Source organism: Eurosta solidaginis, chromosome 3, assembly GCF_040869045.1.
Source record: "Eurosta solidaginis isolate ZX-2024a chromosome 3, ASM4086904v1, whole genome shotgun sequence".
In the NCBI taxonomy this organism is placed as follows: domain Eukaryota; kingdom Metazoa; phylum Arthropoda; class Insecta; order Diptera; family Tephritidae; genus Eurosta; species Eurosta solidaginis.
In genome coordinates, this window is record NC_090321.1 from 12,521,281 (window position 1) to 12,545,990 (window position 24,710).

At 36.9% G+C, this 24,710-nt stretch overlaps 1 protein-coding gene across 3 annotated transcripts; it reads right to left on the reverse strand.

Annotated features, from left to right (window-relative positions):
* Positions 1–5,502: 5,502 nt before the first annotated feature.
* LOC137243300 (damage-control phosphatase ARMT1-like) lies at positions 5,503–23,995 on the reverse strand. 3 transcript variants are annotated; one of them, XM_067770854.1, is made up of 8 exons: positions 23,882–23,995; positions 23,371–23,581; positions 23,192–23,297; positions 17,710–17,806; positions 17,259–17,533; positions 16,714–17,177; positions 5,876–6,015; positions 5,503–5,796 (listed from the first exon to the last, which is right to left on the reverse strand). In XM_067770854.1, the coding sequence occupies exons 2-8, from the start codon at positions 23,460–23,462 to the stop codon at positions 5,645–5,647; spliced, it is 1,326 nt and encodes a 441-aa protein (XP_067626955.1). In that variant the 5' UTR covers positions 23,463–23,581; positions 23,882–23,995; the 3' UTR covers positions 5,503–5,644. The 3 variants fall into 3 exon arrangements, with proteins under 3 accessions (XP_067626955.1, XP_067626954.1, XP_067626953.1); XM_067770853.1 differs by lacking the exon at positions 23,882–23,995 and adding an exon at positions 23,635–23,789 and having other exon boundaries at positions 23,371–23,572; XM_067770852.1 differs by lacking the exon at positions 23,882–23,995 and having other exon boundaries at positions 23,371–23,677.
* Positions 23,996–24,710: the final 715 nt, after the last annotated feature.

The window sequence follows — 24,710 nt, forward strand, 5'->3', positions numbered from 1 at the left end:
TGCTAGTACGCGTTCAAAAATATTGGGAGAGGTGTCAAACGACATCCGTCAGTATTAATAATCCAGAAAATGAAAATTTTAACTCGTTCAAAAGTTATTAATAAAAAAATGACCGCGGGTCCCTCCGAAACCGGTGGTGGGATCTGTTATGTATGAAACGAAGTGGTAACGCCACACACTGAATTAATTTACTATCATTTTGGCAACTCTGTTTTGCTTATTCTTTTTCGTTCTTTTTTATTCTTTAGTATTAACTCAACACATTTTATATTGTAATATTCATATCCACTCATATTAAATAAACTGAGTAAATATACATATATAAAAGTGGTGTCAAAAGTGGGATTAAAAAGATGAGCCTCACACCGGAAGATTTAAAGAGGGTGATGGATGCATTGGCAGGGGCAATTCGCGAGGCTGTAGAGGGGGCGTTCCACAGTGCTGGGGCAAATGCAAATCAGCGGGCAGCAACCAAACCGCCACCGTTTAGTATTGCAGAATACAAGTCAGAAGACAAATCCTCAGTGCAGGATTTTTTCACACACGTAGATCGGGCCTTACAGCTGAGCAAAGTTCCAGAAGAGGAACAACACAAATTCGTACTCGTGCTTATGGGGGCAGAGCTGAACGCCGCACTAAAAATACTTGTTAGCCCAAAGACGCCTGACTGGCTGAAATACAATGAAATAAAAACCGTGTTAATTCACCATTTTGATGGCTCACGGAACAAGTATGCTGAAGGTATCAAATTTAGACAAAGTAAGCAAGAAAAAGGCGAATCGATTGCCGAGTACGCACTTCGTTTAAAAAAGGGCGCTGCATATTGTGAATATGGCGACTTTTTGGATAGGATGTTAACAGAGCAGTTACTGTATGGCGTGGAGTCACGCTATATTTGCAATGAGGTTATAAGTAAAAAACCAAACAATTTTACTGAGGCATACGAAATTGCGCACACAATCGAACTAACACAAAGTGCAACAACAGATCTGAAGTGTACAGAGTGGGAAAAACCAAGTGAACCAACGTTTAAACTGGGATACGAACCAGTCAAAACAAAAAGAAATGCAAATGCTGAAAAGTTGACCAAGAAGCCAAAAGAAAAATCCGCAAATTGTTACGGATGTGGGGGCCAACACAGCAGAAAAGACTGCAAATTCAGTAGTTCCAAATGTTTTTCGTGTGGAAAATTGGGCCACATTGCAAAAGTGTGCAAGGCAAAACTAGATCAGATTTCAGAGGATGAGCTCGAACCAGTTCAGCAGCTGAACATCATTAATGTATGTAAAGCAGTAGACAGAAAAATGCTTCACGTAAATATCGATGGAAAGCAAATACAGATGGAGCTTGATATGGGTGCCCCATGCGCCATTATTAATTATAAAACTTCTCGCACTATAAAACCGAATTTTAGATTATTAAAAACAGATAGACGATTTACAAGCTACACGGGGCATAGAGTGAACTGCATGGGTAGGGTTGTAGTAACCGCATCAATGGGGAGGACTAAGCGGCGCCTGAATCTGTATGTTGTCCAAGAAGATTTCGATACACTTTGCGGCAGAGAATAGATCTCACAATTCGCACGTGAAATTAACTTTTCGGAGCTATTTTCGTCAGCCAGGCAAATTAACTCTATAAGTTCAACCGCGCCAAAACTTTCAGAAAACCAACGAGAACGGCTGCAACATCTCCTTGCAAGTTACGAAGAAGTCTTTGACACGACAGCGGGTAAGTTGAGAGGGCCGCCTGCAAAAGTGAAGCTGAAGGCGGGAGCCACACCAGTGTTCGCACGAGCACGCGAAATACCAATGGCATTGAGAGAGGCGTATGCCAAGGAAATAGATCGCAAAATCCAGTCTGGCTATTACGTGAGAGTAGAGCATTCGGAATGGGCTTCAGCAACACATGTAGTCGCGAAAAAAATGGAGATATTCGCATCACTGGCAATTACAAGCCAACGGTTAATCCAAGAATGATTATTGACGAACATCCGATTCCTAAAGCGGAAGACTTGTTCAATAAAATGGAAAAAGCGGTGATATTTTGTCACTTGAATATAACCGACGCATATACACACCTTACGATCGACGATGATTTCGCACATGTTTTGACATTAAACACAGCTACACACGGACTAGTACGACCGACTCGTGCGGTATATGAGGCAGCAAATATTCCAGCTATTTGGCAAAGAAAAATGGAGACGCTCCTGCAAGGAGTGTCAAACGTTTTAAATTTCTTTGATGAGGGTTTTGGCGACAACGCTAAATCGCATCAAATGCAATGGTCTACGCTTAAATAAGTCAAAGTGTGTTTTTGCTACTCCATCGGTGGAGTTTTTAGGCCATCGCATCGACGCACAGGGGGTGCATAAATCTGACAAACACATTGAAGCTGTACTGAATAGCCCCAAACCAACGAATGTGGAGGAGCTACAGCTGTTTTTAGGAAAAGCTACTTACTATAGTGCATTTATCCCAGACCTGGCGACGAGAGCGCGGCCATTGCGCGATATGCTGAAAAGCGAAAAATTTCACTGGTCCAAAGAGGCAAATTCAGCCTTTGAGTATCTAAAACAGGCGCTGGTTTCTCCACAAGTCTTGATACCCTACAACCCGGCACTACCGGTTCTACTAGCGACGGACGCGAGTCAAACAGGGTTGGGAGCGGTGCTATCACATCGCTTAGGGAACGGAACTGAACGACCCATTGCATACGCAAGTCGAACATTGAATACTGCAGAACAGCGATACCCACAGTGGACAGTGCCTCTTTGCAATAGTATGGGCAGTTCAGAAATTTTTCAAATATTTATACGCGCGTCATTTCACGCTAATCACAGATCATAAACCGTTGTCACAAATTTTACAACCAGACAAATCTCTACCAGTACTTTGCATTAGCAGAATGGCTAATTACGCAGACTTTCTGAATAGATTTGATTTCGAAGTGGTGTATAAAAATTCAAAGGCAAACGCTAACGCCGACTATCTTTCACGGGCCCACCCTCTACGACAACAAACATTACAGGTGGGACAGGTGCGGCAGGCATATACGGATAATCCAGACGAATACGACGAGTTCGACAACTTTGTGATTCGCCAAATCAACCAATTACCATTAAGATCCGACAAAATTGCAAACGAATCCAGAAAAGACGAGCGACTGGGTAAAATAATTAAACTGCTGGAAACAGGTCAATGCTTGAAGAGGACAAGATACAAGTCCCCAGAAGTGAGTTACAAGCTATCGTCAGGATGTTTGATGTTCGAGCATCGCATCGTCATTCCACCAAAGTACAGAGCCAAACTCCTTGACAATTTACACACATCACACCTAGGGATTGTCAAGATGAAAGGAATCGCCCGCTCATTCATATACTGGCCGGGCATTGACAATGATATCGAGAGCATGGCGAACAAATGCGAATCATGTGCAAAACAGGCAAACAAACCCGGGAAAAGTGGCGATCATCATTGGGAGTATCCCAAGGAACCGTGGGAACGCATTCATATTGACTATGTGGGGCCGTTCGAAGGAGCAATGCTACTGATAATCTCGGATGCGTACAGCAAGTGGTTAGAGGTGAAAATCACTAAATCAATTACGGCGGCCGCGACAATTACTTTGCTGGACGACGTATTTGCGGCTTATGGCGTTCCTCAAACGGTTGTATCTGATAATGGAACAAATTTCACGTCCGCGGAATTTAACAACTTCCTGACTACAGTCGGTGTTAAATATAACAAATACTCAGCACCGTATCACCCGGCAACTAATGGACAAGCAGAGCGAAGCGTACAGACGGTCAAGAACGCATTGAAAGCAATGGATACCACGAATAGTTCTTTGCAGGAAAACATAAACGAATTCTTGAGACAGTACAAAAATGCACCACATTCGACAACAGGGACCTCGCCAGCACTATTGTTTATGGGGCGGCAGCTACGAACACGATTGGACTTGATTCGACCAGAGGAAATCTCGAGGAAAGTAGAGAAAAAACAATACATGCATCTCAAGAAAAAGGGAAGAGAGTTCAAGGTAAATCAAAACGTATACTTCCTGTCGGGTAACCCGCGAATTTCTAAGTGGCTCAAAGGAACAATACACGCCCGTCTAGGGGATCTTCACTATCAAATACAATTCAATGGGAAAATGATAAAAAGACATGTAGACCAAATACGGAAGTCACACGCGGGGCCCGATAAAGCAACACCGGAAGTGAATCATCATGAAACGAGAGTTGCAGCTAAAGAGAACGGCACAGCTGCATCGGGTATAGTAGAAAACCACGAAGAAGTCGAAGCACCCATAGAATCACCACAAAATATATCATTGGGATCAGAAGAAGATTTGGAAGGGTTCTCTACTCCCAACACGACAATAATACAGGACGATACACCGCCATCGCATTCAACACCAGCACGGCAGGTGACACCGGAAAGAGATCCGGAACTAAGCGAGACGCCGGCAGCCCCTCGGCGGTCGACCAGACAAAGGAAACCGAGTGGTAACGCCACACACTGAATTAATTTACTATCATTTTGGTAACTCTGTTTTGCTTATTCTTTTTCGTTCTTTTTTATTCTTTAGTATTAACTCAACACATTTCATATTGTAATATTCATATCCACTCATATTAAATAAACTGAGTAAATATACATATACAAAAGGATCCATAGTATTTTCACGCAAAATTAAATGCGTGTAAAATTCCTTTGTACACAAAATTTGTTTCAGTGCACAACAACATTACAACAACCACATGAAAATTGCCAACTACAGTAGAAAATGAATTATAAATAGAAAACTTTCAAAGTGCATTAATGGCATGAAGCGATAAAACGCCAAACTTTCGATGTGTGGATTGCTGAAGATAAACCGTTATGGGTTTTTGGAATAGTCGGCCGGTATGGTCTGTGAACTTGTTTTTTCCAATTTACTAAATTTTCTATATACATTAGACTGGGTCGATCTATTAACCGATATCGCGCCATCGATTTTTCGATAGGATTTGGGCTCAGGAAAAAGAAGTTCCACTACGCATACCCAAAAAAATAATTTTCGAGCCTGCGAAATTTCATTTTTTTGACTTTTTTCGACTTTGATTTTTAAGATTTTTTTTTGCATGACCTACTAAAAAAATTTTCATTTGTTTGTAAAATTTTCATGTATATAAATGTCCGCTAAAAACGTTGGCGATAAAAGTTTTTTGAAAAAAAAAAATATATATTTTTGGGTCGGTGTATACCCTACATATGAACATTTTTTGTAGGTCATGAAAAAAACCTAAAAAATCAAAGTCAAAAAAAAGTAAAAAAAATGAAATTTCGCAGGCTCGAATGTGGTGGAACTTTTTTTCCTGAGCCCAAATCCTATCGAAAAGTCGGTGGCGCGATATCGTCCATACAAATCGACCCACCCTAATATATATATAATAATTTTATATAAAATAACTTGTAGAATATAAATTTTACAAAAATAACAAACCCGGCCTTTAAGACGACAAATTATTATAATAATAATTATTTACAGAGCAACAAAACCAGTATAACATTTATAAGTCTATCTTTTATTAACTCTTTTAACTTAATATAAACGCCATTTTTACTGCCGGGCGTTCGTAGACGTATCATAATTATTTGCTTGCAAATTGAATAGTTCCATAATCTCCGGTCGTCATCCAATTTTTATTCTCTTTTTCCAGTGCATCTGCTTGTCCTTTCTTAAGACCACAAATCAAGTCCGCTTTGACAGTACGCAAGCTACAAATATTAGCTGGTCGGAAACCTGTAAGATATGTAACTCAGAAAAGGTTACAAGATGCCTGTATGTAGTTGTACTAATTGAAAACGCTTAATTGTTCTACCTCGTAAGCATGCTGTGAAAGACTCGGTAAAGTCCCAAGAAAAGTCACTTATAAGTTTCCGATAGTTTAGATCACCCTTAAAGATCACTAGGTGGGCGTCAGAAAGCCTTTTATATAAATTTGGATCAATTTCTGCCATTCTGTAAAATTTAATACATTTCGAATATTAGCTGCGTTTTTTTACATTCATAGTCTTTTTAGTTTAGATTAAATTAATTAAGCTTAATGAGAATTTTAATATTAAATACTTATGTTGAGCTCCACATTTTTATGTTTGAATGTAACTAGGTTAGTGAAAATCGATTTTTTAAATTTCCTTCAATGTCCTTTCGAGCTCTGAAGTCATTTTCATATAGTTTTGCCCACTAAACAAATTGTAGCGCCTTAATGTGGATGATGAAGAAATGGTAGAACTCAAGACCAAAATAAAATAATACAATTTGCGATAACCTTTTTAGCTTCAAGTTTAGGGGAGGCTTTTCAAACTTTTTTGGTTGGTATTTGGACTTACCCGGTGTAATGAATACTGAATAACATATAAGAAGAGTCAGGTCGATTATTAGCTATAAAAAATATTAAAAGCGCTTCTTTGTTTATTGACCAAGGGTGATGATTCGAAAGTAACAATGTTATAAATTTGGAAGTACGTTCTTCTGGTAAAGCAAAAAGGATACTTTGTATTTGTTGGCGACCTTATTCTTCAAATAACTATCTTATTAAGCTGGCTCGAGGTCTGTGTTTTAAAATAAAACACCGTTGATGATTTTTTCTTTTTTCTCAACCAATATATTTCGACTGCTCTGCGGCAATCGTCATCAGGGTTACAAAACTAATAAAACAAAAATAATAGTAAATAAACAATTAACAAATTATCACAAAAATTGTATCATTTTACATTTGCACATACGTTTCTTAGCACGTCTGCCCTGTGCGACGTGGAGTATGGTACTGACTTCCTCTAAGCAAATGTTTGTATATATGCGCGGAATTGTCCACGTCGCTCTTAAAGTTGAGTCGTGTGTTAGTCGGTACGTTGATAATGTGTAACATTTCAAGAGTGAATCGTTTACTGTAGTGTTGTTCTTGTTGCAGTATTTTGGTCTCGTCAAAGTTAGGTATGTGCCCACTAGCTGCACAGTGTGCCATAAGTGCTGTTTTCTGGTTATTTTGTTGATGGCATTGTTTTAGATCGGATTTATGTTGTGATAGTCTTGTTTTTAGTTTGGACTTGGTTGTACCGACATAAATACTATTGCAAGCTTCCTCAACCTTGCCTTTACAGGGAATTTTATACACAACGTTGCTTTTGTCCATATTTGGTATGGTTGACTTCGTTTTATTGAAAAATTGTTTTAAAGTATTGTACGGCTTATGTGCTATTTTTGTGTTATCCTTGTTGTAACAATCAGATTTAACCAAACGTTCTGATAATTGAGGTACATAGGCCAGCGACTTAAAATTTAATGGTTTTCCGGGTTTTTCTGTGTTATTTGGCAATTTAGCTTTTTTGATTAACCTTCTTATTGTGTGTTTAGGAAAATCATTATTTCTTAACAATGTGACTATTTCTTCCTTTATTTCCTTGTGGTACACTTCGTCTGAGGTAAGTAGCATTTTCCGTATACAGCCCAATGCTGTATTTACAATCATGGATTTGGGATGCTTAGAATTAAAATTTATAATTCGTCCTGAAGCTATTTCTTTTTTATACCACTTAAGTTTTAGTCGATTGCCTCGTCTGTTTATTTCAGAGTCTAAATAAGCTAATTTTCCGTTATTTTCTACTTCTACAGTAAATTTTATATTCTTGTCAAAATTGTTGAGTGTGTCAAGTGTATTTTGTATCTCGTTTTCACGTACTATGGCAAAGAGGTCATCGACGTATTTCGAAAGTATCCTAGGTTTATACCGCAATTTTTCCATACTACTATCCAAAAGTTTCTCCATTATTATATCCGCTATGATTGGGGATGTGGGCGCTCCCATCGGCATTCCTTTCAATTGCGTGTATATGGTATTCTTAAACTTAAAATATCTACTCTCTTTTATACAGAATGTTGTTATTTCCATAAACAGCTGTTTGGGTATCTTTGTGAACTCTTTAATCATTACCCACTTTTCTTGTATTGTATCGAGTACCAGCTGTATTGGTATACTCGGAAAAAGTGATAACACGTCGAACGAAATAAGTTTTTCGTCGTCAAATATATAAGTGTTATTTATCCTTTCTTTAAACTCGAGCGTGTTTTTGATGTTATATGTAGAATTTGACGTTATGTTTTTTAATATTTCAGCAATATATTTGCACAAACCATATGAGGGTGATCCAATCGCTGAACAAATTGGCCTTAATGGAGTGCCTTCCTTATGGATCTTAGGGAGGCCATAGATTCTGGGTGGAAGCGCAGTTGTTGTTGTAAGTCTATTTCTCTCAGACTTCGTGATTAAATCCATTTTAAAAAGCTTATCTACTAGGCAGTTGTTCTTATTCTGCAATCGTGATGTTGGGTCCTGTCTTTGAACTCTATATGTAGTTAAATCCATTAAAATTTCTTCCATTTTCTTATTGTAATCGTCGACTTCAATTGCTACCGTTTTATTACCTTTGTCTGAAGTTAAAATTCGTATGTTACTATTTTGTTTAAGAAATTTCTTTGTTTGCTCCACTGTATCTGCAATTGCACTGTCTATTGCACTTGTCTTGTTTGTTGTTGTGTGACTTTTTATCATCAGCGAGAGTTTTGTGCGTGCCTCCTCTTGCTGATCTTTATTCTTTATAGTTTGTAACAAATCCTCTCCATCCGCTATGTATTGAAACAGCGGGCGGACTACCGGTCGATAATAAGAGCTTCCCGCTGTTTCAATACATAGCGGATGGAGAGGATTTGTTACAAACTATAAAGAATAAAGATCAGCAAGAGGAGGCACGCACAAAACTCTCGCTGATGATAAAAAGTCACACAACAACAAACAAGACAAGTGCAATAGACAGTGCAATTGCAGATACAGTGGAGCAAACAAAGAAATTTCTTAAACAAAATAGTAACATACGAATTTTAACTTCAGACAAAGGTAATAAAACGGTAGCAATTGAAGTCGACGATTACAATAAGAAAATGGAAGAAATTTTAATGGATTTAACTACATATAGAGTTCAAAGACAGGACCCAACATCACGATTGCAGAATAAGAACAACTGCCTAGTAGATAAGCTTTTTAAAATGGATTTAATCACGAAGTCTGAGAGAAATAGACTTACAACAACAACTGCGCTTCCACCCAGAATCTATGGCCTCCCTAAGATCCATAAGGAAGGCACTCCATTAAGGCCAATTTGTTCAGCGATTGGATCACCCTCATATGGTTTGTGCAAATATATTGCTGAAATATTAAAAAACATAACGTCAAATTCTACATATAACATCAAAAACACGCTCGAGTTTAAAGAAAGGATAAATAACACTTATATATTTGACGACGAAAAACTTATTTCGTTCGACGTGTTATCACTTTTTCCGAGTATACCAATACAGCTGGTACTCGATACAATACAAGAAAAGTGGGTAATGATTAAAGAGTTCACAAAGATACCCAAACAGCTGTTTATGGAAATAACAACATTCTGTATAAAAGAGAGTAGATATTTTAAGTTTAAGAATACCATATACACGCAATTGAAAGGAATGCCGATGGGAGCGCCCACATCCCCAATCATAGCGGATATAATAATGGAGAAACTTTTGGATAGTAGTATGGAAAAATTGCGGTATAAACCTAGGATACTTTCGAAATACGTCGATGACCTCTTTGCCATAGTACGTGAAAACGAGATACAAAATACACTTGACACACTCAACAATTTTGACAAGAATATAAAATTTACTGTAGAAGTAGAAAATAACGGAAAATTAGCTTATTTAGACTCTGAAATAAACAGACGAGGCAATCGACTAAAACTTAAGTGGTATAAAAAAGAAATAGCTTCAGGACGAATTATAAATTTTAATTCTAAGCATCCCAAATCCATGATTGTAAATACAGCATTGGGCTGTATACGGAAAATGCTACTTACCTCAGACGAAGTGTACCACAAGGAAATAATAGGAAGAAATAGTCACATTGTTAAGAAATAATGATTTTAAACACACAATAAGAAGGTTAATCAAAAAAGCTAAATTGCCAAATAACACAGAAAAACCCGGAAAACCATTAAATTTTAAGTCGCTGGCCTATGTACCTCAATTATCAGAACGTTTGGTTAAATCTGATTGTTACAACAAGGATAACACAAAAATAGCACATAAGCCGTACAATACTTTAAAACAATTTTTCAATAAAACGAAGTCAACCATACCAAATATGGACAAAAGCAACGTTGTGTATAAAATTCCCTGTAAAGGCAAGGTTGAGGAAGCTTGCAATAGTATTTATGTCGGTACAACCAAGTCCAAACTAAAAACAAGACTATCACAACATAAATCCGATCTAAAACAATGCCATCAACAAAATAACCAGAAAACAGCACTTATGGCACACTGTGCAGCTAGTGGGCACATACCTAACTTTGACGAGACCAAAATACTGCAACAAGAACAACACTACAGTAAACGATTCACTCTTGAAATGTTACACATTATCAACGTACCGACTAACACACGACTCAACTTTAAGAGCGACGTGGACAATTCCGCGCATATATACAAACATTTGCTTAGAGGAAGTCAGTACCATACTCCACGTCGCACAGGGCAGACGTGCTAAGAAACGTATGTGCAAATGTAAAATGATACAATTTTTGTGATAATTTGTTAATTGTTTATTTACTATTATTTTTGTTTTATTAGTTTTGTAACCCTGATGACGATTGCCGCAGAGCAGTCGAAATATATTGGTTGAGAAAAAAGAAAAAATCATCAACGGTGTTTTATTTTAAAACACAGACCTCGAGCCAGCTTAATAAGATAGTTATCAAAAAGGATACTGTGACGAATATTAGCATCACTAAGCGATACTAGCATCACTAAGTAGACACTCGTATGTACTTAAACAAATCAATCATCATTTACACATACATACAAGGCAACGGAGAGATACTCACAAGCACATGTAATCATCAGACGAAGTAGTACACATATATACACCCGCATTTGGCTACAAACTACAAATATACATGTGTAGGGCTGGTAACCAAGCATGAAGTTCGCGAAATTACTAGACCTTGGGAAAAATGGGTGAACGAGGAAACCGAGAGTATAAAAGCAGCGCAAGCTGAGGCATGACTAATCAGTTTTGATTTAAGCACACTATTGGTTGCGAAGTATAAGTGTTATTGTGAATTACTTTCAAAATAGTCTAATAAAGACCATTTTGCATTATTGAATATTGGAGTTATTTATTCAACAATTTAGCGATTCGAACGGTAGCAGGTTTGGAATAAACGGAATTCCCCTAAATTCGTTACAATACTTTAGGAAGGATATGTGGGATGAAAACGACTTCATAGCACGAAAGGAAATAGAAAGCAAATATACTCATTTCCAAGACCAAAATACTGACGTATCAATTTCAAAAATCGAATGTCGAATAACAATACGAAAAAAAACAATTTCAGCCGTATTTTGAAAAATTTTTTTTTTAATTTCCCAAACCCACTCAACATAAGTTTCAGTTTTAGGAGGGGACTTACAACTTTTTTTGCTACATTTGCACATTTATTACACCAAAAGTTTGATTTTAAAAAGTGTCAACTGTGTTTATTATTAGGCCTGTATTTAAGAAAGAGCTTATTGTATTATAGAATAGTCAGTTGGATTTTCGAAAGCGTTAATTGGATTGGAGAATTGTCAATTGGATTTTAGAAAACGTCCTTTAGATTTCAAAATTGAGGAGTTGCGTGCAAAATCCAGGGTCGTGGTTCTTTTTTTGCGTAAAACAGTTTCTGAAACTGACTTCGTGACATTGCAAAATGTAAAGGCTCTGTGCCAGTTTTTTGCTTTTTTCTTACAAAAAAAATTTAAGTTACACTCCCATACAATGTGCGTCCCCATCTAAGCTATGTTAACGTCTCCCGATTTCGCTGAATTTTTATATTTGCCCTTTTTAACATGAGATGTAGGGTATACAAAATTGTTATTAACATATCACTGTTACTTCTATGTTATATGCAAAAAGGTAACATCTATCCCATCATCGCCATTTTTGGCGAAAATTGTGAAAAATTTATTTTGAGAACATATTCATGAAATATAGTATACGAGTATATTAAGAAAATGTTTCAAATACTACAACAACAAAAATGCTATATAACCTCAAATGTTTACAACACGATCATCTGATAACGTAATATTCAAAGATCCCTTTTTGAACTCAACTCCTCAATTGACACTTGGATTTTAGAAAACGTAAATTGGATTTTTGAAAAAAACCAAATGAATTGGAGAAAACGTCAATCAGATTTAAAAAAATATTAAAAATATTATATACATCTATATCTTAATATATAAAAAAACATGTGTCACAACATTTTTGAGCGCGATGGACTCCTAAACTACTTAACCGATTTTGAATTTGTTTTGCACTTTGTGTGTAGTTTGATCTAACTCGAGAGGTAATATATGTTATATCTCAGTTTATAGTCGCAATATTATTTTATTGCAAATTTTTTTATTTGGTTATACGTAATAATAAAATGTTACGTACACGTAGTGGCACTCATATTTTCAGGTGGTGCGGATATACTTCCGTGTAATTGCTTGGTGTTTAATTAAACAACCTGCTTATCAATAAAAAATATTATAGCGAATGATATGAAGTATAGCACATCACCAGGCCCTCCGATAGGATAGGGGGGGGGGGGGGGGGGGGGGGGGGGGGAGGGGGGGGGGTTTCTGAGGGGGCCCACGATTTAGAGGTACTATGACATTTTTTTTTAATTTAGGAGAGTCTTTAGTTGTGTAGAGGGTAATTTTCATACCCCTGGGTGACTAAGGTCTCGATATATGGGCCAAAACGTGGGCCAGTGAATGCCTAGAGAGTGTTTATACAATATGGATATCAAATGAAAGCTGTTGATGAGTGCTTTAGTACAGAGTAATATATTATCCAGAGACGGGCTGGGACTGGGATTAGCACTAGGACTGGGACTGGGACTCGGAGTGGGACTTGGACTGGAATAAAATTGAATTTCTAAACTCTTTAGAACCACCTGGAATGCCTGCGCATATATTAACTTTGAAAATTGGCTCACCAATCACGCTTCTTCAAAATTTAGACCCACCAAAATTGTGCAATGGAACCAAACTTTGCGTTAAGAAAATAATGCCGAATGTAATCGAAGCAACGACCATCAGCGGTAAAAGCGAAGGTGAAGATGTGCTCATACCACGGATCCCAATGATTCCTACAGTTTTACCATTCAATTTTAAGCTCTTACAGTTTCCTGTACGCCTTGCTTTTGCAATTACAATCAACGAAACACAAGGACAATCGCTTACTGTTGCAGGATTAAATTTAGAGAGTCCGTGCTTTTCCCATGGCCAGCTATATGTTGCTTGCTCTAGAGTTGGAACGCCAAATAATTTGTTTATCTTTGCACCGAACGAAAAAACCAAAAATATTGTGTACCCACTTGCATTACGATAAGATACAAGAATAAAATGTTTTAACAGAAAATTTCACCAAATATGCGTACATAATTCAATTCAATTTACAGAACAATAAACTAAATTATCAACAATCAAAACAGAAAAAATAACGCAACATTCATTCGATCTCGGGCGTTACAATGTACGCCGGCCATAGCTAGTAATATCTAAATTCTAATTTACATTTTCTAAAATCATTGCCTGTTCTACGCTATTTCAATTATTTTTTAAAAACACAAAATGGATTTTAGAAAGGATCACTTGGATTTCAGATAGAGTAAATTTGAACTTGTTAACGTTTCGTAAAATCCAATTGATACTTTCGTAAATCCAAATGATTGTTTCTAAAGTCCAACTTACAAATCTGAAATTCAATTGGCGCTTTCGAAAATCCTATTGACAATTCTAAAATCCAATTGACGCTTTCGATAATCCATCTGGAAATGGTGTAGAGCATTTAACAATTTTTTTTTTTCAATTTCAAAAGAATCAAAAGTTTTGTTAAGATACCGTCGTTGGTCGCGTGAAAGACTAACACATTTCACATCTCTGTGTGGAAAACTACCCCATTTCTTCTGTTGGTGTGAAAGAACAGCATGGTTCAATCGTGTCAGTTCTCAACATAAATAAACGTGTTAGTTTCCCAAGTGTAGGGTTGTTGTTTTAATTCATCATGTTAATAGTTAATTGTAGTTATTATTACATTATACAATTACTACTTGAATTTTTGTAATGGATTCTTTTTTGTTAAATTTTCAATCTTCAATATATAAAACAAATTGATTCTTCTAAGATTAACTTAACAATTGATTGTCACTCCATAACTCGAGAATGGATAGAAAGATTGCCATGAAATTTTTAGGAAAGATACAGGAAGGAGAGATGATGGTTAGTTGATTTTGAAATCCCAAATCGGTTTAGCCATTCTTGAGTTATGATTTTTTTTAGAAAAAATTCAAAATTTGAAAAACAAAAAATAAAATGAGGCTTATGGACTCCGAAACTACCACGCCGATTTTATTCAAATTTTCAGGATTACTTAGTAGGAACCCGGAGAGTGTTTGTGAAAATTTTTTTTTCCGGGAAGTGGACCACGGACCGATTTATTCTAAACTATCGTATATATGGCTCGATTTGCCTGAAATTTGGTATGTAGGTAGCGTTATATCTAGAATAAAATGTCGGATAATTTTTCTTCCGGGAAGTGGACCAGGATACATATTGGTGACTAGGGTCTCGAGATATAGGACAAAAAGTGGACCCGGGCACCCCTAGAATGTGTTTATACAATATGGACATCAGATGAAAGCTGTTGATGAGTGCTTTCGTACAGGGTAGTTTTCATCCCTATTGGTGACTAGGGTCTCGAGATATAGGCCAAAACTTGGACCCGGGTACGCCTAGAATGTGTTTATATAATATGGATATCAAATGAAAGCTGTTGATCAGTGCTTTAGTACAGGGTAGTTTTCATACCTATTGGTGACTAGGGTCTCGAGATATAGGCCAAAACGTGGACCCGGGCACCCCTAGAATGTGTTTATACAATATGGATATCAAACGAAAGCTGTTGATGAGTGCTTTAATACAGGGTAGTTTTCATACCTATTGGTGACTAGGGTCTCGAGATATAGGCCAAAAGGTGGATCAGGGTAACACTAGGATGCGTTTTTACATTATGGATATCAAATTGAAGCTGTTCATGTGTGCTTTACTACATATAATTTTTTATACCGCTGGGTGTCTTGGGTCTCGAGATATAGGCCAAAACGTGAACCCGGATACCCCGAGACAATGTTTATAGAATATGGATATCAAATGAAAACTGTTAATGAGTGCTTTACCACAGGGTAGTTTTCATACCTATTGGTGACTAGGGTCTCGAGATATAGGCCAAAACATGGACCCGGATACCCCTAGAATGTGTTTATACAATATGGATATCAAATGAAAGCTGTTGATGAGTGCTTTAATACAGGGTAGTTTTCATACCTATTGGTGACTAGGGTCTGGAGATATAGGCCAAAACGTGGATCAGGGTAACACTAGGATGCGTTTTTACATTATGGATATCAAATTGAAGCTGTTGATGTGTGCTTTACTACAGATAATTTTTTATACCGCTGGGTGTCTTGGGTCTCGAGATATAGGCCAAAACGTGGACCCGGATACCCCGAGACAATGTTTATACAATATGGATATCAAATGAAAACTGTTGAGTGCTTTACTACAGGGTAGTTTTCATACCTATTGGTGACTAGGGTCTCGAGATATAGGCCAAAACATGGACCCGGATACCCCTAGAATGTGTATGTATTTTGGATATCAAATGAAAGCTGTTGCTGAGAGCTTTTAAGTAATTTTCATTGCGATATTCGATTTAGTCGCATCAACCTGGCAAAACTGATAAATATGCATGCGAAGCCGAAAGAAAGACATGAATTAATAATACCCACATACCTATTTACATACGTCCTATTCGATTTGTCTGAAATTTGGTATATAAATTTGCCTATATTAGTATTTACGATGCTTTTTTCCGGGAAGTAGACCAGAGACGGACTTGGACTGGGATTAGGACTGGCACTGAGACTGAGACTCGGTGTGGGACTGGAACAAAATACATACCACCCTCTGGAACTGGCAAGAAGATATGAAGAAGAATGAGAAAAACTCGAGAGAAGAGAAATGAGAGAAGAAGTTTGAGAAAGAGATAGAATGAGACGAAGGTGGAGATAGATGAAGCGAAAAATACGGAGGGAGGAGTCAATACAAAGATTAGGAAAAAGTGTAGAGGGGCGAGGGCAGAGTTAGAAGGAAAAAGCTTATTAAAATCTATGCAGATATACCAAATTTAGGGCAGAACAACTTCTGCCGGGTCTGCTAGTTATTTATGGAAAATCATCACAAGCATTGAAGCGCGAACAACGAAATATGCTAATCATCCACGCAAATTAAGAACCGTGCTTCTTTTCCATGCACAAAATCAAGTGTTAGTCTTTTATGGGACTTATGTGAACGTACTGAATTTTTCAGGGAACTAACGGGTTACCCATGGTATAAGAAAAACAGATTATTAAAGTTTCTCTTGATATCAAGACTTAGCAAAGATTGGCTTCGTTTCGGGCACAATTGACATATTTTGAACTTAAGTCCGAGTAAAACCAAACATTTTATTATATGCAATGCGTTTACCTATAATATTCGTATGGACTTGTCCAAAAATAGTCTAAGCTAGCCACTTGGAATTTATTTTCCATCACAAACTGTTGCCATTTTTTGCCATATTCTTGCAATGCATGTGATGTATGATCTTTCATAAATTGAAGACTCCAGCGAAAATCATTGACTGTTGCATCGGATATAAACCAGGGCATCGCTTTAAAATTGAATCGTACTTTATTTGCCAATTTGCTTTCGATGAGATAATCGGCAAGTATAAGATCCGTAAAAAGCTCATAACCAGCATTATCACAAATAAATTCAACAATCACTGAACTGTTTCTTTCTGCTGATTCCAGGCATTGCATGATTTGTGCACTTTGATCCACAATAATATTTGCATCCAAAGATTTGACAAGTTCAAATGGATTACCACCAACTTTTACTTCTTTTCCAGACGAAATTGACAGATCGCAACGGTTACCCCATAAATTCAACTTTAGTTTTATTACATTAACATACATAAATTTGCTTATATATTTAATGATACCTTCAATAATTTGAGAGAGTATTCATACCTTCAATAGCTGTTTGAAATTATTGTCTGATATATGAGTTCCCATGGCGGCAAGATCCTGCAGTATTTGAAGCATCGAATCCAAGCTAATAATGAAGGCGTTTCGCTTATTTTGAAAAAAGTAATCGTATGAGCGAAGAATTGCGTGATTTTCAACATAACTGTATAGACGTCGGTACACATAGCATTCGGCATATAACCAGCATGCTTTGAAAAATGTATTTGAATCATTTGTTAAAGTTTTAAGAAAATCATTCCAGAGCATCTTGTCCTGTTCTGTAAATACATACATATGTCGATCAGTCAAATCTCATATCGTGATTATGCAGTCGGTTTGGAGTTGAAAACTGCTAGCTAAAGAAAACTTTTTAATACATAAATGCAAAACCAAGAAAATGCAAGTTACACTAATGGTATGTATGTATATATGTACAGCATAATGTTACCATTACCGTTTCCCGAAAATGTCTCCAAAACATCATCGTTTTCAATATTGAATTTCAGCTTTAAGATTTTGTCTGTAAGAGTTATGACATCCTTCCGAATATCCTAAATTAAATTAAATTTTTACTAAGTAGTTTAATGTATTTAATTAACTATTTGAATTTAGTTCATAGTCATCGACCTATCCAAATAAAAAGGTCTTTAACATAAAAGTTTTGTTTAAAAGGACGTATCTGAGGTATTCTCTTAATAAGGTCCGAAATCATTTAAAAAATCGTATGTATGTATGCAGACCGATTAAAAAAGTTGTAACCTTGGCTCAACTATATGGTTGACTCATCTCTACAGCAACAACATACCTTTGTTCAGATTGTCAGCGTGTTGGTGTTAGACGAATGTAATGGAATGGAAACATAAAACTTGGCAGCTTTTGTGTGGTAAGTAAATGTTGTCAATGTGTTGTTTTCATTTTGAGTTTGCCATCTCCTTCTGACAATCCCTACTCCAGTGAAATGAAAAAAAGAAAATCAGCTGATGAGATGAGCCAACCATATAGTTAAGCCATGGTTGTAACTGAAAATATATTTTTTTACAGAATTGATATGAATTTAATTAAATTCCTTTTTACTCTTTGTAAACGCCTTATGCTCGGTTTCTTAGTGCGAGATTAGACTTCAGATGACTGCACCATTTTCAAATTAAAATGAGAAAACTCAACTTGAAATAAGAAAACTTCATTTGAAAATCAGAATAGACAAATTAAAATGAGAAAGCTGCAGTATAATGTGAGAAAATTTCATTTGAAAATCAGGATAGTCAATTTAAAATGATTGATATTAGAGAAAAATTGTACGTTTACAAACGTCGATGGTTACTAGGACATGTTTCTGAATTTCACTTCTTCATCAGCTAGCTTTTCGGGAGCTGAGCGTTGAACTTGAATCTCCAACATTCATATCAGTGCAAAGGCTGATGCCTTTAGCTGCTAAGCCATATGAATGTCCCGTTGTTCGCTGTACAATTGGTCTCTAAGAGTTGCCTTTTTGTTTAATTTTACAATTTTATTATAACTAATTGCCTACAGGCATATTTTGTATGGAAAGAGGATGAGTGACGAAACGCTCGTGCACAATCACCGCCAGTTATGGTTACTTTAGCTTCGTCTACCAAATTTTCCAAGTACTGCAACCGTTTTTCTACTCAATTTTGCTCTTCAACAATGGGAATGGTCATGTGACTCTTAACATATGTTTTTATCTTAGCCCAAATGGTTTCAATATGGTTTATCATGGGCGAATAGGGGCCAAAGCGAAACACCTTCGATCGTCCACCTGAATGGTTAGCTACAGCGTTCTCTATTGTAGAGTGACATGGAGCACTGTCGCAAATTATGACTAAGTCTGCTAAGTTGTTGCCTTGCCTTTCCCATCGTTGTAAGACATTAGCTATTCATGTGCCACAAGTCTCTTTTCCAAACCGACCCCGCTGCCTATCAATTGCAACAACACCCGATGTAGAAAGTTGCTGAATTGCACAGTGTCCTACTTTGGAGCGAGCTCTGGTATGACGACAAAATAAATTAAAATTAATTTCGTCGATAAAAAATATATGTTTCCCTGCTTGTATATGCCCGTTCAATGAAATGACGTATGCTGCACACTTCTCTGTATTAATGTTGCTGTTCATGGTTATTAGCTCTGTGTGTTCGTATGTACAATTTACCATCAAGGCAATTGCTAATCGTTGAAATACCCAGGGACACGTTGAACTCAGCGTAAACTCTCGTCTGAATTGCAGTAAGGGTAAAACTGCAGTTCTGCTCTAACCACGAAACCATAACATCGACTTGTTCCCGAGAAAGTAGTTTGGTTTTGCAGATGCCTCTTGTTTCATGTTCGATGCGTCCAGACTTAAACCAGCCCCAAGCGGCAAATTGGGCACATTTTGTTATCCCTGCTCAATAGAGAACGGATGCAGTGTTCGTGAAATAGGTGTTTTCATGGTAGAATACGCGAAATCGCTCTTCTATCCATTTTTTCAACGCACAATTGTCCTGGAATTGCATTATTACTGCTGCTCTGTTTTACTCGATTAATAATATTATTATTTTCGTTTCCTGTCATATTTCGCATAGGTAACTTTCATTTTTCGTTGCCTACTTGATGTCTTTTTCATTAAAGAGGTGGTTGTGCATAGTTGCTTTTATTTAAAACTTAAGCACATACGATATAATATTCTCATTATGAAACAAAACTTTCTTATTTTTAAATTAAAGTTTCTCAATTTTAAATGTTGTTTTCTCATTTTAAAATGTTTATTCCCATATTCAAATGAATATTTGTATTTGTATTTGTATTTATTAGGCAATTCATCCCAGCACAACAATTTGACAAAAATTATTTTACAGTGCTAGTCGGTAAAAGGCATAAAATAGGAACAATCTAATCTTGAAACTTAAAGCTAATGACTATGGCTAAGAAAAGGTTACAACAAATAATATATTTAATAAATAGTAAATAGATAAATAAAGGAATGATAGAGTACATTTGCTTAGAAGGAATCAGTATTTTAATTGTCTAGGTTATTATAGAAACTTGTTAATTCTTTATTGAAGAGCAGAGCATTGCTTATAAGCCTAAGTCTAGAAGGGAGCGAGTTCCAAAGACGTATGGAATTAATGAAGAACTGGCGATCAGATATTAGCATACGATGTCTGAAGTGGGTAAGGAGAACAGATCTAGACGACTGGAGAAAATTTAGCCTCCGATACAGATAGTCAGGCTCCTTCATATATATTAATTTATGTAGCGTAGTGAGCGTTTTAAGTTTAATAAGGTTATCGAAAGAAATGTTTAGCAACCTGTAAGCATGTTGAGAGACGTGGTCAAGTCTTTTCAACCCATAGACGTATCTAGCAATGTTGTTATACACAACATTAAGTTTCCTCTTACATACATAGTCACAATTGGAGTAAACCTCACAACCATAAAGGAGCGTAGGTATTAAGTACGCTTTTGCTATTAGTAGACGAATATGTAACGGAGTAAAATATTGTGTAAGCCAGAGTGTACGAAGCATCCCATACACTTTTCCCACTGTGCGGAAGATGTGATCTTTCCATGTCAGGGTTTTGTTAAAAACTATACCTAGATTTTTTGCCGTGTCAACGTATTCTATAATAGTGTTGTCTAAAATTAAATTTTCCATTCCACTTTTATCTAGTGACCTTCTATGAATGACTATACATTTCGACTTCTTAGGGTTAAGACATAAGCCGTTCATAGAAGCCCACGTACCAATTTGACACAAATCGTAATTTAAGTTATTAATACATGAACTGGTACGATCACTAGGACAGCACATATACAATTGTACGTCGTCAGCATAAATGTGAATATTACAATACTTGAGAACACCAGGCAAATCGTTTATATACAAAACAAATAACAGGGGACCAAGGATTGAGCCTTGTGGGACTCCTCTTAAAACACTGACGAAGTCAGACTTTCTGCTACCAACACTTACTGCCTGAGTTCGGTCGGCCAAATACGATCTGATTAGGGCTGTTGCACAGTTGGAGAAATTAAATAGGTTGTCCAGCTTCTTGCAGAGAACGGTGTGGTCGACCGAGTCAAACGCTTTTGAATGGTCGAGAAGAGTCAGGAAAGCAGTAAAATTTTTGTCAACTTGTTTTCGAATATCCTCTATCACCGATAGGAGCGCCGTTTTACAGCTACGATTTGACCTGAATCCAGACTGGGAATCTGTGAGAAGGTTATTATTCTGCACATAAGTATTTATCTGGCAGTGCAAAATTCGTTCGACGACCTTGGAAAGGAAAGGCAGAATAGCTATAGGCCTATACTCCTTGTTTTGCTTGGGGATTGGGATTACCTTAGCAACTTTCCAACATTTGGGAAATACACAGGACGTCAGCACAGAGTTAACCAAGTAGGTTAAGTGAGGAAGGATTTTAGGAAGAATTATTTTTAAAAATTTCGGACATATACCATCGAACCCCATAGCATTAGACTTTACTGAAAGAATGGCTTGAACGACATCACACTCATCGACACTAGCAAACTCAAGAGGACCAAAATCAACATTAGCGCGAATACAATGATTATCAGCACATATATTGTCAGTTGAGATTGGCAGATTTACAAAATTTATATTTATCTCATTAATGTCTACATCAGGGAGGACAGAAATATCACATTTGGATTTTCCGATACCAATATGTTTAATCGACTTCCAGGTTTCCTTCGAACTCAAAGCAGCACTAAACTTGTTATTATAAAGTTTCTGCTTAGCTGACCTAATGGCTTTGTTTGCAGCGATCCTAGCTGTTTTGAAGCAGTTGTGAGCCTCCAGGGTTTTGTATCTTTTCCATCGTGAGTAAGCAAGGTTACGCTGGTGAATTAAGTGTTTTAGATTGGCACTAAACCAAGGGGTATTATTGTGTGTAGCAGCTTTGAGTTTCACTGGCACATAGTTGTCGAAAAGCCTAATGATATGGTTCTGTAGGAATGATGCCTGATCATCGACCGATGTCAGTGTACGAATCAAGCTCCACTCAACCGACTCCACCGCTGCATTAAGGGAACTGTAATCTATGCTTCTAAAATCACGATATGTAAAGGAACATTGTATGTGTGACGTTTGGAAGTTGTAACTAAGAAATATTAGATCGTGTTTTGAAAAGCAAGATGCCGACAATTGATCGTAGTGGAGCAATTTCAGGGGATCATTCACAAAAAATAAATCCAGCAAAGAAGAATTTGAGTCAGTAAAGTGTGTAGGTGAAGTTAAATTGGTGGAAAAAGTCGAAGAGACTCCTATTTTAAAATGAAGGTTTCTTATTTTGAATCGCCTAATCTGATTTTTAATTGAGTTTTTCTTTCAAGTGAACAATCCAATTTTAAAATGGAGAATTCTCGTTTTTAAATGAAGCTTACTAATTTTAAGTAGAAAAGTCTGATTTTGAATTGAAAATTTCCCATTTTAAACTGAAGGTTTTTCAGGATCAGTTTTACAGGATCGGTATAAAAAACAGGAAGGACAAGTATTTTCGGAGGTGATGAAAAAATAAAAATAAATGTAAGGCGCGATAGCCTCTGAAGAGATTTTACGCCGAGCTTCTCTTCCTCGCTTTGAAAAACTTTCTTTTAATTGAAAAACTTTTTTTTTGAAATTTTGATGTTGCTTTGCCAGGAGCGTCAACCCAGGATCTCCGGTATGGTAGGCGGAGCACGCTACCACCACACCACGGCGGCCGGAGGTGAAAAACACTTGGCAAAATTGGTCTGTTTAGCCGCTGTTAGTGACATATTTCGTTTCACTATATAACATATCGATAGAAATCGGTAAGTGGAAAGGATTTGCAGTTATGCAGGCGCGTCTTTTGTAAATTATACATTTTTGGTGTAGAGTATCTTATAACTAGAAGTGTCATGCTGTCGAATAGAATTACTTATATTATATACTAACCTCTCCATACTTCACAACGGTATCTTCAATTTCCTTAATAATGTCTTCAATGGTTTTTAGCAGAATTGCTGGTAATCTAGTACGCATCGTTGTATAGGCGAAACTTCTGTTTTTGTTAATAATATCATTTATATTCAAATGGGCTCTAGTTTAATTATGTTTCAGTAATAATACTTAACTGCTTGTATCGAGCGGACAGGAACGTATGCATCGGAGGTTTAATATCAATAACGCAGGATGGCTCTGGCACCAGGGCATTCGCATCAGCCATATTTGCAGTCAAATTTACGATATTGTACAGGCAAAATATCACGAGTTATACGTAGTGATCGTGTTACAACAAAGCTGAATTAATTCCAAAAGCTGAATTAATCTAGAACACTATTTACACTGTGTAAATTACACAATATACAAATTAATTGATTTTTAAAAAGTTGTGATACCTTCTAGATGTTATCTGTTATCATAGAATATTCCATGGCGGAACCATACAAGGTGGCAGCAAGGTGACATACGTACAAACATAAATAAAAGTTCCATGTACTTTATTTTTGTAAATTCGATGGACTTATGTCAAAATAGTACTGCGCCGGCAGTTGATGGATCAAATCAATTTAAAAAAAGTTTATAGTCAGCTGTCCCATGCTGCCACCTTGTATTGTAGTTCCGTCATAAGATTTACAAGCCAACCTAATAAGACCGCACTGCGTTTTTTTAGCGCACGCACACAACCGGCGTTTTTTGCCCTAACTCAAATAAGCATGCGTTGCGACAATGTAAAGCATGTGTGCAAACGTCAAATCTAAATCTCACGCAGAACAAAAATTGGAAATCGAGTTAAGCTGTAGTCATTGGTGCCGTATGTCGTATCGCTGTATCCGTATCCCTAACGTAATCAGCTGTTTATCGTTACGACGGTAAACCAAAATCCAATTGGTTGGCTACGATACGGTTACGACCTTAGCGGCACCAATAATCGATTGCATTGATTCGTATCGTAGCCAACCAATTGGTTTTTGGTTTACCACCGTAACGATAAACAGCTGATTACGTTAGGGATACGACTACAGCGATACGACATACGGCACCAATGACTCCAGCTTTAGGTTTTCACGCAGCAAATTCAATTTGGGTTGCTCTCATACAAGTTGTATGTGCATGAGACATTTTTGACAGAAAATGACTTGCATGCGTTTATATTAGGTCGGCATGTTACAGTATGCTTAGAAGTCGCAGGCAAGGCGAATTCATTGCAGGTGGTGTTATCCCATCAGCTGATTGCTTCTTCTTGATAATTTTCCATACAGCGCCTTGTACTACAACATGTCAGTTAATCGAAATCAATGAAAATTTTCTTTTGACTTGACATTCTTCCGCACGGCGAATTGGTTGAATTCGCTTTGACACCACCTAGTATAGATTCGCCTTGAGTCGCTGGTGAGCTTTATTCGGCGGATATGAGACTATTTTAAAGCGCATTTACAGAAAAGCTTTGGAAGCTTCAAAGCAGCCAAGCAAT